The 17,563-nt window shown below is 43.4% G+C and overlaps 1 protein-coding gene and 1 pseudogene across 1 annotated transcript; one reads left to right on the forward strand and one right to left on the reverse strand.

The window, feature by feature from the left end:
* LOC138772585 (catenin alpha-1 pseudogene) overlaps positions 1-17,563 on the reverse strand; it is a 719,716-nt pseudogene that overhangs the window by 503,341 nt on the left and 198,812 nt on the right.
* LOC138771727 (amine oxidase [copper-containing] 3-like) lies at positions 463-11,760 on the forward strand. The gene is made up of 4 exons (XM_069951671.1): positions 463-2,109; positions 5,083-5,368; positions 8,649-8,778; positions 11,016-11,760. The coding sequence occupies exons 1-4, from the start codon at positions 519-521 to the stop codon at positions 11,298-11,300; spliced, it is 2,292 nt and encodes a 763-aa protein (XP_069807772.1). The 5' UTR covers positions 463-518; the 3' UTR covers positions 11,301-11,760.

Raw genomic sequence — 17,563 nt, forward strand, 5'->3', positions numbered from 1 at the left:
TATCCTTAGATTTCTCTGGCTTTGAGGACAGACGTCTGGTTTTGTTTCTAACAATTAGGGGTAAGTTGGTAGAACTTGAGAAAATATTACTTTTCTGAAAAAGTAGTAGATGCCTGGAACAAACTTCCAGCAGATAAACATATATCTATCCCAAGATAATAAGAAGGGAAATACTAAAAGGGCAGACTAGATGGACCCAGTGGTCTTTTTCTGCTGACAATGTTTCTATAGTTAAATCTAAATTTGCAGTAGAGATGTTTCATTGAATATAATACAGAACTTTTCAAACCTCAAGAAAATGTTTTTGCCAAAATAGTTTCCAAGGATGCTTTCAATTAAAATCATCCATGTTATCCTCTCGAAACTGGGAACCAAGCCTGCTTCAGTATGGTCTTCAGCTATTTTCAGAACCCCCCTCCCCCTAAGTTACACAATAGTTTTAAATTTCAGAAGATTCGTTCTGCCCATTCAAAGGGGCTTCTTGCTTCTCACTTAGCACACACTCTTTCGCATCTACCATGAATCTGAAAGCTGTGCTCATACTCTTAGCCGTGGCACTGGTAACTATCTTGGCACTGGTTTCTGTTTTAATATCTGGAGCAGGAAAGTCAGCCGAGAGCTGTTCTTCTAAACCGCAACGTGGAAATCTTAAAGCCAATGCGGAACAACAGAAGAGTGACAAAGGCTCGGTATTTTCCGACCTGACACCAGAAGAGTTTTCTGCAACTGTTGACTACCTGAAAAAAAATCTGGGCGTGAAACTGGTCAATGCAGCTGATGCAAAACCTACAGAAAATTGTATTTACTATGTAGATGTCCGATACCCGCCAAAGCGAGAGGTTCTAGATTACTTGGATCGAGAGGGAGAAAAGCCGAAACGGGAGGCTCTTGCTGTTGTCTTTTTTGGAGATCAAGAGGAACCTAACATTACAGAATACGTGGTAGGTCCTCTTTCCAATCCATCCTACTTCCGTGACATCACATTGCAAAAATACAAAGAGAAACTTCCATACTACCGCCGGCCTGTGATTGGTAAAGAATATGTTGATGCTTATAATTTAGTATATGAAAACGAATTTTCCACGGCACCAAAATTTTTAAAAGCCCTTGGGTACGATGGGTCCAGTTTGGCCGCTCTTACCACGGTCCCGAGAGGCGTAAAATCTGGAGATAGAAATACCTGGTTTGTTCTATTTCTCAAAACGACGGAAAGCTGTTTTTCTGTCCAACCAATTGGTCTGGAGATACTTCTGGACCACAAAAGTCTTGACGTCTCAAAGTGGAGAGTCCTAAAAGTCTTCTACAATGGTGCCTACTTCTCGAATATGGCCGATCTGGAGAAGCAATTCAGTGCAGGGAAAGTGGACGTGATAAAAATCCCAAAAGTGAAACCAGAAAATGACATTGGCTCTATGAAGCCAAAGATCAGTCCTCAACCTGGAGCCCCACTGCAATTCAACCCGGAAGGTAATCGGTACACAGTTCATAAGAACCAGGTAACTTTCCAATCATGGAGCTTCACATATGGCATACATGTAAACTCTGGTCTACGTCTTTTTGATATCAGATTTAACAATGAACGCATTGCCTACGAAATTAGTACTCAAGAAGCCATTGCAATTTACGGATCTAATAGTCCTGGAGGGATGATCCTCAGATACTTAGATGGTAGCTTTGGCATTGGAAGGTTCTCATTCGAATTAGTGAGAGGTGTTGATTGTCCTTATCTTGCCACTTATGTTGATGCTCACTATCTTATGGAATCTGAAACTCCCGACACAAATAAGAATGCCATATGTATTTTTGAGCAAAACCTGGGTGTACCCCTCCGTCGGCACTATTCCAACATGCACTCCATGTATTATGGAGGGCTCGCCAGCACTGTCCTGGTTGTCCGAGCCGTTTCAACTCTCATAAATTATGACTATATCTGGGATTTCATCTTCTATCAAAATGGAGTCATTGAAGCCAAGATCCACGCCACAGGATACATCAGCTCTTCATTCTACTTTGCCGATGGAAAGGAGTATGGGTCAAGGGTTGGCGACCATACATTGGGAACACTTCACACACATTTTATCAACTACAAAGTGGATTTGGATGTTGGAGGTAAGACATATATATCAAAAGTTTAAGCTGTATATTACTCCACATGACTCTATAAATATGGAAACGCATGCCTTTATATACGGATTAATAGTATACATAGTTTTAATATAGGGATGTAACAATATTGTATATTTTCATGCCTGTGTACAGTGTTAAAGAGTTCAACTTGTTCAAAGATGCAGTCATGGGTATGACAGATAGATAGATAGATAGATAGATAGATAGATAGATAGATAGATAGATGGGTAGATAGATAGATAGAAGAAAGATATATAGATAGATAGATAGATAGATAGATAGATAGATAGGAGACAGATAGATAATAGATAGGAGATAGATAGATAGATAGATAGATAGATAATAGATAGGAGATAGATAGATGATAGATAGATAGATAGATAGATAGATAGATAGATAGATAGGAGATAGATAGATGATAGATGGGGACCCGGGGAGGAGACGGAGCGGAGGACAAGCCCTGCAGCCAGGTAATATATTGCTGCAAGGGCTGCAAGGACATCGGTAACTCAACGATCATCGGGCCGTGGAATAGGCCCAGTAAACGAGCGGCGATCTAGCAGATCGATGCTCGTTTACATCATTCATCGGGCCCTCCTCGGCCCGTGAAATAGGACCCTTATGCAATGAGCAAATGGCTCTTTTTAAGGAGAGTAGTTCTTTATCCTAGTTTTCCATGAGGAGTATTAGGAGTCAATGTATGGGAAACTGGGAAAACTTCTATATGGGAATGGTAAGTTACTTCTATCCATATGCAAATATTAATGGAATAATGCTCGGGAGACAGATGGTATCAATCCGATATGGTCTTATAATGGGGAGAAAGCAGCCTAGGAAAGTTACCTCATCAACATTGTCTATATTATTATCTATAGTCATTTCTCCCTATACTGTGTTTTATTTGATTATTGATCATTTATTAAATGTTCTTTAGTTACATTACTGTCTCCTTGTGATTTACATTTCTGGCTTAGAGACAGCCCTTACTCATGGCATAAAATGTGCTGTAAGTTAGCGCTATAATTCTGAAACTTCCCCGATAACTTCTTATTCTGCATTTTTTTTAACATGATCTAAATAAAGCAATTATAGGGTCATCAATTATGATTTACCTCTATTTCAAAATCTCAACTTTTCCAGTATTTATCAGCTGCTGTATGTCCTGCAGGAAGTAGTGTATTCCCATAGAAAACCTCTCCTGCTCTTCAAACTAGAAATAATACCACTTCCTGCAGGACATGAAGCATCTGATAAGTGTTAATAGAAGTAATCTCCAAACCTCTGGCACTTTCTAGCACCAGTTGATTTGAAAGGATTTTTTTGTTTGTGAACTACCCCTTTAAATAACTGTCTTGGCTGTGTTATGCAGAACAGATCCTCCAGATCAAGAGACGCTGTTTGTAACCCTTCCCTACTCTGACCAAGGGATGAGGATCCAACGGAGGATTCCTCTTTATTAACTGAGAGTTGCCTAATAGGCTATACAGTATAAACTTTATAGACAATTGGGGGAGATTTATCAAACATGGTGTAAAGTGAAACTGTCTCAGTTGCCCCTAGCAACCAATCAGATTCCACCTTTCATTTTCCAAAGAGTCTGTGAGGAATGAAAGGTGGAATCTGATTGGTTGCTAGGGGCAACTGAGCCAGTTTCACTTTACACCATGTCTGATAAATCTCCCCCAATAAACTTAAAAGGGTTATTCAGGCTTAGAAAAACATGGCTGATTGATTGGCTGATTGGGTAAATACCAGAAGAGCCCCTGGGAGCCAGATTGTGAGTTTTCAGGCCCTAAAAATGCCACTTAAAACACCATACACATAAGCTATTTTATGTGTTTAAGGGGAGCAGAAAATTTCCATTGAAGTCTATGGGAGTCCATTAACTTCTAGGTAACATCTGGCCGCTAGCATTTTTGCAAAAATAAAATAAAAAAACACATGTTTTTTTGTTGCCATTTTTAAAGGCAGTATGAAGCCAGCCTGGGAGGGTTATTAAAAAGAAAACTGGTCAAAAGGAATCTTGCTGCTGGGATGCCAAACCGTCAGCTGATTAATAAAATAAGTTCAAGGGAGGCCTGGATGCTTTTATTGAAAAATGTAGTATTAGGGTACGTTCACACTTACCGGATCCGCAGCAGATTTCGTTTAATTAACTGAACACAGCATCAAATCTGCACCATCAAATCTGCTGCGGATCTGCTGCAGATCTGCTACGGATCCTGCAGGTGTGAACGCACCCTTACAAGTTATGGACATTAGATTACACGTGATAAGACGTTGATCCAGGGATTGTTCTGATTGCCATTAGAGTCGGGAAGGAATTTTCTCCCTGTGATGTGACAGTTGTCATCTGCCTCATAAGGGTTTTTGCCTTCCTCTGGATCAACACAGTAGGGTTTCTGTAGATTGAGCATGATGGACTCTCGTCTTCTTTCAACCTTATTAAAGGGGTATTCCAAGAAAAATTAACTTGTCCCCTATCCACAGATTAGGGGACAAGTCAGAGATCACTGGGGGTCCATATTGGGCCAGGCTTCTGTGTAATGAATAAAGCAAAAGACCTGTGGCTCTATTATTTCATATGGAGTTTTTAGAGAGACCAAAGAAAGCACTCTTCTAGCTTACTCGTCTCTTTCCGGCTGTTCTATTCATTCTTATGGAACCGCCAGAGAGAGCAAAGTACAGCATTTTCCCAGCTTCCCCGGCTCTTTCAGGCACTTCCATAGGAATAACACAGAAGCCGGGGCCCAATACAGAGATCCCCGGGGGGGTTGGAGGTCGTACCCCCCTGAGATCTCTTACTTGTGAATAGGGGATAAGTTATTTTTTCTTGGAATACCCCTTTAGCTATGTTACTATGTAATCTGAGGGAACCTGGAAGCAAGTGTTCATTTGTGAAAAAATTAGATCACATATTTATTTATTGATTTATTCATTTATTTATTTATATAGGAATTGACAATTCCATTATGACTCAGGACATGCAGTTTAATCCGGTAAGCTTACCATGGCAACCAGAGGTCAAGGTACAACGACCAAAGGTGGTAAGAAACGTGTTGGAGACAGAGAACCAAGCAGCATTTGAGCTGCACGCCAAGTCACCCCGATATATCCACTTCTCGAGCAACACGACCAACAAATGGGGCCATCCTCGCTCCTACAGAGTCCAGATAGTCAGCTTTGCTGGAGACTTTCTACCAGAAGAAAGTGCAGTGGAGAAAGCAATGGGATGGGCCAGGTGAGAAGCCTAGCAAACGATCATGTAAGGTGTGTACAATTGACGTGGTAGTTGTAGGGCCAGTGTGGGGCAACCTCTACATTGTACTAATGGCAAATTCCTTATATCAGATATTTATTTAACCCTTAGACAACCCAGGGCGTATAGTTACACCATGGAAGTCTGTCCCCAGACGACCTAGGGCGTAACTATACGTCCTGGGTGTTTCTCCGGCTATGAAGCACCCTCAGGAGCGGAGTGCGCTTCATAGCAGGTGGGGGCAGCCGGGACATCACCGGGCAGCAGGGGGGTGATTGCAGCCGGGACCTCACCACGACCGCAGCGTTTAAGTGTAAGTGACAGGGGGAGTCCCCTGTCACTTACCGATCGGGACCCCCGCAGTGTGACTGTGGGGGTCCCGATCGGTAAAACGGACCGCCGGAGGTCTCTCACCTGCCTCCCTGCGGTCCGATCGGCGATCTGCTACACTAAGCCTGCACAGGCAGGCTCAATGAGCAGAGCGCCGATAACACTGATCAATGATATGCCTATGGCATAGCAATGATCAGTGTAAAAATCAAAGTACTGTATGTAAAAGTCTCCCAAAGGGACTTCAAATGTGTAAAAAAAAAAAAGTTCAAAACACTATTACACTACCCCAAAACCCCTCCCCCAATAAAAGTCTAAATCCCCCCCTTTCCCATTATATAAATAAAACATATAAAAATAAACAAATAAACATATAATATACTGTAGCGTGCGTAATTGTCCAATCTATTAAAATATAACAAGCGTCATTGCGAACGGTAAACGGCGTACACGAAAAGAGGGAAAAAAGTGCGCGGATTACCCATTTTATGTTTCATTATATATAAAAAAAAAAATTATAAAAAGTGATCAAAACGTCCGATCTTCACAAATATGGTATTAATAAAAACTAGAGATCATGGTGGAAAAAATTACACCCCATACATTCGCAAAGGTAAAAAAATAAAACTGTTATAAGCGTCACAATAGGGCTATTTTATTTATAATTAATTGCCAAAAAAAAGGATTTCATTTAAAAAAAATATATATAACATTAGAGAATCTGTGTAACCTGCATATGGTTGTGTTCGGGCTGACCTATAGAATAATAGTATCATGTCGCTGTTACCATATAGTGCATTACGCAGACACAGGAACCCCCCAAATGTTACCATATTGCATTCTTTTTTACGATTTCACCAATTTATATCTTTAGGGTATAAACCCACACACCGTATATGCAGCGTATTTACTGCTGCGATACGCAGCAAACTCGCAGCAAACTCGCAGCAAAATCGCAGCAGATTAGATCTAAATAACTGAACACAGCATCAAATCTGTACCAACAAATCTGCTGCGTATTTGTTGCATATCTGCTGCATATACGGTGTGTGGGTTCATACCCTTATAAATAATATATTTGGGATTCCGTCATACATGTTATGGTAAAATGAAAGACGCCATTACAAAGTATAACTATTCCTGTAACAAATAAGCCATTACATGGCTTGTAGATAGAAAACTGAAAGTGCTAAAGCTCTTAGAAGGAGCTCAGAAGATCAAAATTTGCGCGGTCCACTGGGTCATTTTGGGCCTGGTCCTCAAAGGGTTAAAGAAGAAGTCCGGCGAATTTTTTTTATGAAAGTATTGTATTGCCCCCCAAAAGTTATGCAAATCACCAATATACACTTATTACGGGAAATGCTTATAAAGTGCTCTATTCCCTGCACTTACTACTGCATCAAGGCTTCACTTTCTGGATAACATGGTGATGTCACTTCCTGGATAACATGGTGATGTCACTTCCTGGATAACATGGTGATGTCCCTTCCTGGATAATATGGTGATGTCACTTCCCGGATAACATGGTGATGTCACTTCCTGGATAACATGGTGATGTCCCTTCCTGGATAATATGGTGATGTAATTTCCTGGATAACATGGTGATGTAACTTCCTGGATAATATAGTGATGTCACTTTCTGGATAAAATGGTGATGTCACGACCCGACTCCAAGAGCTGTGCGGGCTGTGGCTGCTGGAGAGGATGATGGCAGGGGGATGCTCAGTGTCCCTCCAGTACCCTGTGTCCCTCAGTGTCCCCCTGCCATCATCCTCTCCAGCAGCCACCGCTCGCACAGCTCTGGGAGTCGGGACGTGACATCACCATTTTATCCAGGAAGTGACATCACTATGTTATCCAGGAAGTAACATCACCATTTTATCCAGGAAGTGACATCACCATTTTATACAGGAAGTGACATCACCATTTTTATCCAGGAAGTGACATCACCATTTTATCCAGGAAGTGAAGCCTTGATGCAGTAGTAAGTGCAGGGAAAAAAGCACTTTATGTGCATTTCCCGTAATAAGTGTATAGTGGTGATTTGTATAACTTTTGGGGGGCAATACAATACTTTAATAAACATTTTCACCAAAGTTCTCCTTTAAACAAATAGCTGCATATATAAGGATGACACTCTCTGATCAGTGCTGATAGTATCAGTTATAGTGGATTGTGTGGAACATGCCCCTTTGACAACAGTAATACCCAGTTGTCAATTTAGTAAGTATTCAGGAAGAATAATACAAAGAAGAGTTTCGATTCTAACAATTCTAACAAATATTTATCTTAAAATGTCATGACAAGCTGCCTTAAAGGGGTACTTCATACATTTTAAGGCTGGGTTCACACTATGTATATTTGAGGCTGTATTTGTGAGGCTGTATAGCAACCAAAACCAGGAGTGGATTGAAAACACAGAAAGGCTCTGTTCACATAATGTTGTAATTGAGTGGATGGCCATCATTTAATGGCAAATATTTGCTGTTATTTTAAAACAACGGCTGTGGTATTGAAATAATGGCCGTTATTTACTGTTATATGGCGGCCATCCACTCAATTTCAACATTGTGTGAACAGATCCTTTCTGTGTTTTCAATCCACTCCTGGTTTTGGTTGCTATGAGGACCTGACATGAGGACCAAATACAGCCTCAAATATACATAGTGTGAACCCAGCCTAAACTCGTATGGCAGTGACAGCCTGCTCAACCAATCAATGATTGAGATGGGACGATGCTGTGACCAGTGATTGGCTGATCAGGCTGTCACTGCCAAGACAAGTCAGTCTAAGAAGTGGAGGTGGAAAGTTTAGTCGGGACCTGAAGATGCTTTAGATAGAAGGACACATGTTCAATAACAGGGTAAATGAGCCACAAGCTTGTGACATTTTAACCATGTGATGTCTTAACAACAATCTCATAATTCTTTAGGTACAAGTTAGCGGTAACAAAACGTAAAGATGAAGAGGGTGAAAGCAGTTCCATCTACAATCAAAATGATCCCTGGAGTCCCAGTGTGATGTTCTCTAACTTTATAAATGATGAAAATATACAAAATCAGGTAATAATAAGGAAACATAACCCATGTTAGGGGAAAATAACAGGAATATTGTACCACATGATGCCAGCTCTTGCTGAACACTAGATATTTCAGATCAATAAAAAAGACAAATTTGGTCAGCTCTCCTAGAACACTATTCACACTAGGCAGGAGTGCGTTGCTATCGCTGAAATTGCAAACACACAAAAACACAGAGAAATGCAACAGCTCACCGCAATGGTAAGATACAGACCCAATACAGATATTAAAATCACTAAATGCCCCCCCCCCCCAAATACCAAAAACCACAAAAATAATGAGGCTCTTGGTTACCATTTGCAAATAGTGTAAACCATCCCAGCAACGGTAAGGTGGCCCCATGCCGGGATGGACCTACACTGTACTAGCCTCTCCATGGCATGTAATAAGCCTATGCTCTGGGTATGAAGGATCCATCTAATACTGGCATGAGGCTATCTTATCGTGGTGGGATGGTTTACACTATTTGTAAATAGTAACCAAGAGCCTCATAATTTTTGTGGAGATATTTTTGGCAGTTGGGGGGGGGGGGCTGCTTTTTGTGAGTTTCATATCTGTTTGGGGTCTGTATCTTGCCATTGCTGTGAACTGTTGCATTTCTCTGTGTTTTTGAGTTTTTGCAATTTCAGATCAACGATCATCGTGACTTCAGTTGTGTTCCTCGTGTTACTTGTCCATAAAGACGATAGAGTACTCCACCGATTTGTTTTTTAAGCTTAATTAACACACATTACAAAGTTATATAACTTTGTAATGTGTGTTAATAAGCTATCTGGCCCCACCTCCACCCCCTTTCCCATCTGACCCCCCACCAGCAAGACATAGAAAGTATACATACCAAATAACTGTCGACCCCGTCCTCTTCTCCTGGGCGCGATCTTGGGTCGATGTCATCACAGCAGGGGACAGGCCTGGCCTTCTTCCTTTTCGCTGTCTTCCACAGCAGTGAATAGGAGAAGAAAAGGGTGCTGGTGCACTTGCGCACCGGCAGCCTTTTCATTGGCTGGATCGCATCACATGGCTTCCAGCTTGCTCAGCCCTGATTGGCTGAGCTAGCTGGAAGCCATGTGATGCGCTACAGCCAATGAATAGGCTGCCGATGCGCATGTGCACATGTAGCCTTTTCTCTCCCATTCACTGCACCCGGACACGGAAGCGAGGGAGATCTGAGGACAGCAGACGAAGGTGACGGGGATGTGGCCGGTGGGAGATTTAATCGGCAATCGTCACCAGAGGCATGGTAAGTATATCAGCTGTGTGTGTGTTTTTTTGGAGGGGGGGGGGACGCGCCAGAGTACTCCTTAATGTTGCGTTCACACCTACAGGATCTGCAGCTGATATTCTGCAGCAGATTTCATTTAAATAACTGAACACAGCATCAAATCTGCTGCAGATCCTGTAGGTGTGAACGCACCCTTAAAGGGGTTATCCAGCGCTACAAAAACATGGCCACTTTCCCCCTCCTGTTGTCTCCAGTTTGGGTGGGGTTTTGAAACTCAGTTCCATTGAAGTAAATGGAGCTTAATTGCAAACCACACCTGACCTGGAGACAACAGTAGGGGGAAAAGTGGCCATGTTTTTGTAGCGCTGGATAACCCCTTTAATACTATAAGGAAACACTGCTATTTGTTGTCCACCATCTGCTCCATTGATTATCAAGAGAAGGAGTACCCACTGTAACTATGGCGGTACTAACTTAAGTCTCTTTCCTCCATAATGCAGCCTGTAAAGGACCTGTGGTGACATCATTGTCACATAATAAGGTCCTTCAATATATTCTCTAATGTTACTGCATTGTCTCCTGGCTGCAGTTTTGCCCTGATTTGTGCAAAATTGCGATAAAAAGAAGCGATTTTTATGCAAATCATGACTTAACATAAGTCTGTTTGGGGGGCCAAGGGCCCCTTAGGAGCTCAGGGCCCTGGACTACCGTCCCAAATGGACCTATTATAATCTGCTTCTGGTGCTACTAATGTTGCTCCAGGCCAAGGATTACACTGCTAACAGCAAGGGAATTACATATCTTCCTCCTCTGTGTCTCCTGCACAATATGGGACTATCAGCAGGCTAGATTTGTCTAACCTGCCAATAGTCCCCCTGTATTCAGCTGATCATGGCGGTGCCAAATATTGTAGAATGGAATACGACTACAAAGCATTTCTATGTAGTCTGTTACCGGGGAAACACATACATTTTACCTGTTGTCCTTCTCTTTATAGGACTTGGTTGCCTGGATCACAGTTGGATTCCTTCACATTCCTCATTCCGAGGACCTTCCAAACACAGCCACTCCAGGCAATGCTGTTGGATTTTTTCTCCGACCCTACAATTATTTAGACATAGATCCTTCTGTGTATTCACCGGATGGAGTTTATTTCAAGAGCGATCAGGACTATGGTTCTTGTGAAGTGAATCAAGTTGCCTGCTTGTCCAAGAATGAACCCTGTACACCCAAGATTCCTCCATTTACCTATGAAGGCTTTAAAACTCTGGTGAATTCATAATGAAAGACCTTATTGTAAGTGATATCTGCAATCTCCTAGGAAGGATGACCATGTAAGTGCAGTTTTTTGATCATAGTGACCATTGTTTAACAGATTTACAATCGTTTAACATTTTTAAAGGGGCACTCTGGATTTAAAAAAAATTTTTTTAAATCAACTGGTGTCAGAAAGTTATATAGATGTGTAATTTACCTCCATTTAAAAATCTCTCTCTGCTGCCACCTCTGTCCATGTCAGGAACTGTCCAGAGTAGTAGCAAATCCCCATAGGAAACCTCTCCTGCTCTGGACAGTTCCTGACATGGACAGAGGTGGCAGCAAAGAGCACTGTGTCACACTGGAAACCAGTTGTTTTTTATTTTAACTGTGAAGTGCCATTTTAAAGAAAGTGCCCGTAAACCACTATAATAATATAGGTTTCTCTGATTATCTCCCATGTTTTACTGAATTGAGGGAATTCAGAGCTGAGTGCATATACCTCTATGTGACATTGAAGTCATCCATTTAGTTTACTTCCATTTAAAGGGAAAGTCCGGGGAAAAATTTTATTAAATATTGTATTGCCCCCCAAAAGTTATACAAGTTGCCAATATACACTTATTACAGGAAATACTTATACAGTGTTTTTTCCCTGCACTTACTACTGCATCAATCCTGGATAACATGATGATGTCACTTCCTGGATAAAATGGTGATGTCACAACCCGACTCCCAGAGCTGTGCGGCTGCTGGAGAGGATGATGGCAGGGGGATGCTCAGTGTCCCTCCAGTGCCCTGTGTCCCTCAGTGTCCCCCTGCCATCATCCTCTCCAGCAGCCACAGCCCGCACAGCTCTGGGAGTCGTCATCATCATGTTATCCAGGAAGTGAAGCCTTGATGCAGTAGTAAGTGCGGGGAAAAAAGCGCTTTATGTGCATTTCCAGTAATAAGTGTATATTGGGGATTGGTATAACTTTTTGGGGACAATACAATACTTTAAGGGTACAAACCCACTTGACGTATTTGCTGCGTGAATCAGTCTTAAAAATAAGCAGGCAAAACGCAGGTTGGCTTTATACAATTGTTCTGCGTTAAAATACGCAATTACGTATTTTTGAAGCGTGAAGCTACATGCGTTTTTCACACAGGTTGTTAACAACTGATGCTTTGCTAACAACAAGCTTCACGCTTCAAAAATACGCAATTGCGTATTTTAACGCAGAACAATTGTATAAAGCCAACCTGCATTTTGCCTGCTTATTTTTAAGACTGATTCACGCAGCAAATACGTCAAGTGGGTTTGTACCCTAATAAACATTTTCACTGGGCTTCTTCTTTAAGGCAAAAAGCAGAATTTTTTTTTTTAACTTTAGCTAATTTTTTGTATAAAAAAAGTTCATGTACAATGTTTTATCGATATAATCTTACTTACAAGAAAAACATATTAATAAATATTATTTCAACAATAATTTCACGTCTTCTTGATTTTGCCTTTCATATCATATTTACCACAAAAAAACTAGAGAAAATGAATATTCTCCCACTGGAAATATGGACTAGTAGAGTTTTTGGTCTTTTTTACCACTAGGTACTAGGCTAAGGGTGGTATTACACGGGCCGAGCAGGGCCCGATAATACCTGTAAACGAGCAGTGATCTGCTAGATCGTTGCTCGTTTACTGGACCTATTACACGGCCCGATAATCGTTTGACAAGAGCTGTAAGGACATCGTTACCGATGTCCTTGCAGCCCTTGCTAAACTGGCATACATTACCCATCCACGTTCCAGGGCTGCTCCTGCGTCAGCTTCTCCCGGGGGTCCCGCGCGCTCTCTAGCATCACAGCAGCCTGTCAGCTGGTAGGCCGCTCAGCCAATCACAGGCCGGGACCGCCGCGGCCTGTGATTGGCTGAGCGGCCTATCAGCTGACAGGCCTCTGTGACGCTAGAGCGCGCGCGGGACGCAGGGAGAAGCGGACGGCAGGAGCAGCCCTGGAACGTGGATGGGTAATGTATATCGTTAGTCGCCGGCCACGCACCGCTATTACACGCAGCGGTGCGCGGTCGGCGCCCGACGAAAATAGGTTCTAACCTATATCAACGATCAGCCGATGATCGTTGTCATCGGCTGATCGTTGCATTTATTACACGGAGCGATAATCGGCCGAATCGGGCCAATTCGGCCGATTATCGTTCCGTGTAATACCACCCTAAGGCAATTTTTATATGAGAACATTACCCCTAGGCCCCCAGCATTTGCAGGAACATTTGCCCATAGCTCTGCTTAATGTGGCTTAAAGGGGCTGTCCGACCCAAAAAATATTTTTGTCTAGTCTAGAGCTCACATAAATGTCCCCCATTGACTTTAACGTGCCGTATGTATTGCTTTTTTTTTCTCCTGTGGAGGCACTATAGTTGCTGCCGAATTTATCCATAGATAATAAAGTAAATGAATGCTAAAATCAGCTCCCCTCCAGAAGTTCTTCTAACATACAAGAAACTGTTGAGGGTGGATGATCCATTTACTAGAAGAATGAACACATAATGCTATAGATGACTTGTGGAAAGATGCACCTCCAACACCTAGACCTAAAATCATTATTATTGCACCTGATAAACATAATGGGGGACATTAAAGAAGATGAGTATCCTGGTCTTAAATTAGGCCCCACCATCAATTGCCCCGCCGGATTCATGATGAGGCGGATGTATGCATTAATCATGGTACATCAGGTGCGGGAGGAGGCTACGCCTGCTCCCCACCTTGCCACGCCCCATCGCCGCCCATCAGGTGAGCGATGGATATGGCAGGTGTACGGCGGGGTACAACAATAGTAAATGCCCCCCAATATGTATACACTTATAGGCTATGCTCACACATAGTATTCCATCAGTCTTTTTTCAACCAAAACCAGGACTGGAACTGAGAGGGTAAAATTATAATGGAAAGATTAGCACAGTTTCTGTGTTTTCAACCCTCTCTTGGTTTTGGTTGAAAAAAGACTGATGGAAATACTATGTTGGAGATTTATCAAGTTTGGTGTAGAGTAGTGCTGGCTCAGTTGCCCCTAGCAACCAATCAGATTCCACTTTTTATTCCTCACAGACTCTTTGGAAAATTAAAGGTGGAATCTGATTGGTTGCTATGGGCAACTGAGACTGTTTCACTTTACACCATGTTTGAAAAATCTCCCTATGTGCATATAAAAATGTATATATATATTTTTTTAATAATAGACATCATTTGCACAATGGCCGTCGTTGTTATGAAAGACGGCCATCATTTTTGCATAGTGTGAACCTAACCTTACACTTGCATGCTCCTCTATTCTGATCAGTCCGCCAGCTTGTCCTGAAGCAGCAGGTAAGGGTGGGTTCACACTGCGTTTTGCAATCCGTTTAACGGATCCGTTTTGTTTTGTTTTTAAATAGTGTCAGCAACGTTTTTGTGTCCGTAAAAAAAAAAACAGATCCGTTTTGATCCGTTTTTTTTTATAATGGAAGTCAATGTAAAAACGGAACACAACGGATGCACACAAATGGATCCGTTTTTTGCAATCCATTTTTCATCCATATTTTTTGCAAAAAAACGGATGAAAAAAACGGATTGCAAAAACGCAGTGTGAACCCAGCCTAACACTTTGCGCTGCTTCGTGGGAATATACAGAGTACGTAGCACTACCTGCCATCTATAAATAGGCTCGTCCAGGTGATCAGGCTGCTCTATAGTGCCTCCTTGTGTTAGTTCTCAGTACTGACAGCAATGCTTCCAATATGAATTTAGTAGTGAGTAGTTCACACTTCAGTTCACAAGCAGTAAATGTGCATTACACTTCATCAGCCTTCAGCGTGCTATCCTGTAGGTCCTGTAGTCTATGGAAATCCTCAGTGTCCCTGCACGCTCCTCGACATCCTGATTCACTATATGGCTAGGTTCACACCATGTAAAAAAGACGGCAGTCTTTCATAACAACAGCCATCGTTTCTACATAGTGTGAACCTAGCCTAAGATCTTGGTGGTGGCTCGCTGCTGCACTGCTGGGTTGTCTCGTTGCTATAGCTAGCATAGGTTTTAGAGAGAAGTGGAATATTATTGGATGGCATCATTCAGGTAAATGAAACTCAGGTGAATGAGGTCAAATAGAGTTGATAGAAGGTTCAATCTATAGCGTTGGGAGCATAAGACTGGATTCACACTACATTTTTGCGATACATTTTTTCATCCGTTTTTGCAAAAAAACGGATGATAAAACGGATAAAAAAAGGATGTATTTGTGTGCATCCATTTTAATCCGTTTTTCCATTGACTTCCATTATAAAAATAAAAAAAAAAACGGATAAAAAGCATCATTTTTTTACACAAAAATGTGCTCGGCTATGTTTTGTGTACGTTAAAAAAAATGATGCGTTTTGAACAGTTTTTCTTATAATGGACGTCAATGGAAAAATCGATTGAAAGGGATGGACATAAATGCATTCGTTTTTCCAACCATTTTATTCCATCCTTTTTTTTTTGCGGATAAAAAAAACAAAACAGAATTCAAAGCGGTCAGAGAAGTGAGTCCGGGTTTCGTTCGTTTTGCCTCCTTTATTCACTAGTAAGGTCTGCAGCTATAACAACCTACAGACCATCACTGGGGAACTGGTATCTGACCGCTATATGGTCACCGTGTTTTGATGTTATTGATCCTTGTATAATGATTTGTATTCAATTATAATATTGTAGTACAGCATTACGAAGTCTCTATGTAATAGTAATATGTAGTCATGAAACTTCTGGTGGCAATGTATGGCCATGCTAGTATGTGGAGGCTGTATTGAGTCATCATGTGTGGGCCCAGTGGCGGAACTACCGCCGTAGCAACGGTAGCGGTTGCTACGGGGCCCGCCGCATCAAGGGGCCCGGCCCGGCCAGCTAGTCCTTGTGTCCACTCAGAGTTCAGTTTCTCCCCGGTTAGGCCACCCGGGGAGAAACTGTCTGGACTCTGTATTTGAACTATGGACGGGCCCGCACCTACCCGTACGTACGGGGCCCGCCCCGGCATCTGTCCCCGCCTCTGTCCCCGCGGCCGCCTCTCACGTTGCTTAGTCCCCGGGGCGGCGTGCCGCCTCCGAAGTCACTGCTGAGCCGTCTCCTCCCCCACGTAAGTGCACGCATGCACGCAGGTCCTCTCTGCTGTGCCGTACCGTGGGGGAGAGGGGAGTCACAGGCGCCATTATTGAGGCGGACTGACGGAGAGCAAGTGACTTGGGCCCCAGAGGTATCCCTGCTGCTGCAGCTGCTGAATAGCTGCCTGTCACTGTGTGTGTGTGTGGGGGGGAATGATGATGATGATGATGGGGGGGGCAGGGGGGGAATGATGATGATGATGGGGGGGCGGGGGGGGAATGATGATGATGGGGGGCAGGGGGGGGAATGATGATAATGATGGGGGGGCAGGGGGGGAATGATGATGATGATGGGGGGGCAAGGGGGGAAAGATGATGATGGGGGGCAGGGGGGGAATGATGATGATGATGGGGGGGGCGGGGGGGGGGAATGATGATGATGATGGGGGGGGCGGGGGGGAATGATGATGATGATGGGGGGGCGGGGGGGGAATGATGATGATGATGATGGGGGGCAGGGGGGGAATGATGATAATGATGGGGGGGCAGGGGGGGAATGATGATGATTATGATAATGGGGGGGCAAGGGGGGAAAGATGATGATGGGGGGCAGGGGGGGAATGATGATGATGATGGGGGGCGGGGGGGGGGAATGATGATGATGATGGGGGGGCGGGGGGGGAATGATGATGATGATGGGGGGGGGCGGGGGGGAATGATGATGATGATGATGGGGGGCAGGGGGGAAAGATGATGATGATGATGGGGGGCAGGGGGGGAATGATGATGATGATGATGGGGGGCAGGGGGGAAAGATGATGATGATGGGGGGGGCAGAGGGGGGAATGATGATGATGATGGGGGGGGCAGAGGGGGAAAGATGATGATGATGGGGGGGCAGGGGGGGAATGATGATGATGATGGGGGGGCAGGGGGGGAATGATGATGATAATGGGGGGGCCAGGGGGGAATGATGATGATAGGGGGGGAATGATGATGATGATGGGGGGCAGGAGGGGGAATGATGATGATGGGGGGCGGGGGTTGGAATGATGATGATAATGGGAGGGCCAGGGGGGAATGATGATGATAGGGGGGGAATGATGATGATGATGGGGGGCAGGAGGGGGAATGATGATGATGGGGGGGGCGGAGGTTGGAATGATGATGATGATGAT

Source organism: Dendropsophus ebraccatus, chromosome 14 (assembly GCF_027789765.1).
Source record: "Dendropsophus ebraccatus isolate aDenEbr1 chromosome 14, aDenEbr1.pat, whole genome shotgun sequence".
Lineage (NCBI taxonomy): Eukaryota > Metazoa > Chordata > Amphibia > Anura > Hylidae > Dendropsophus > Dendropsophus ebraccatus.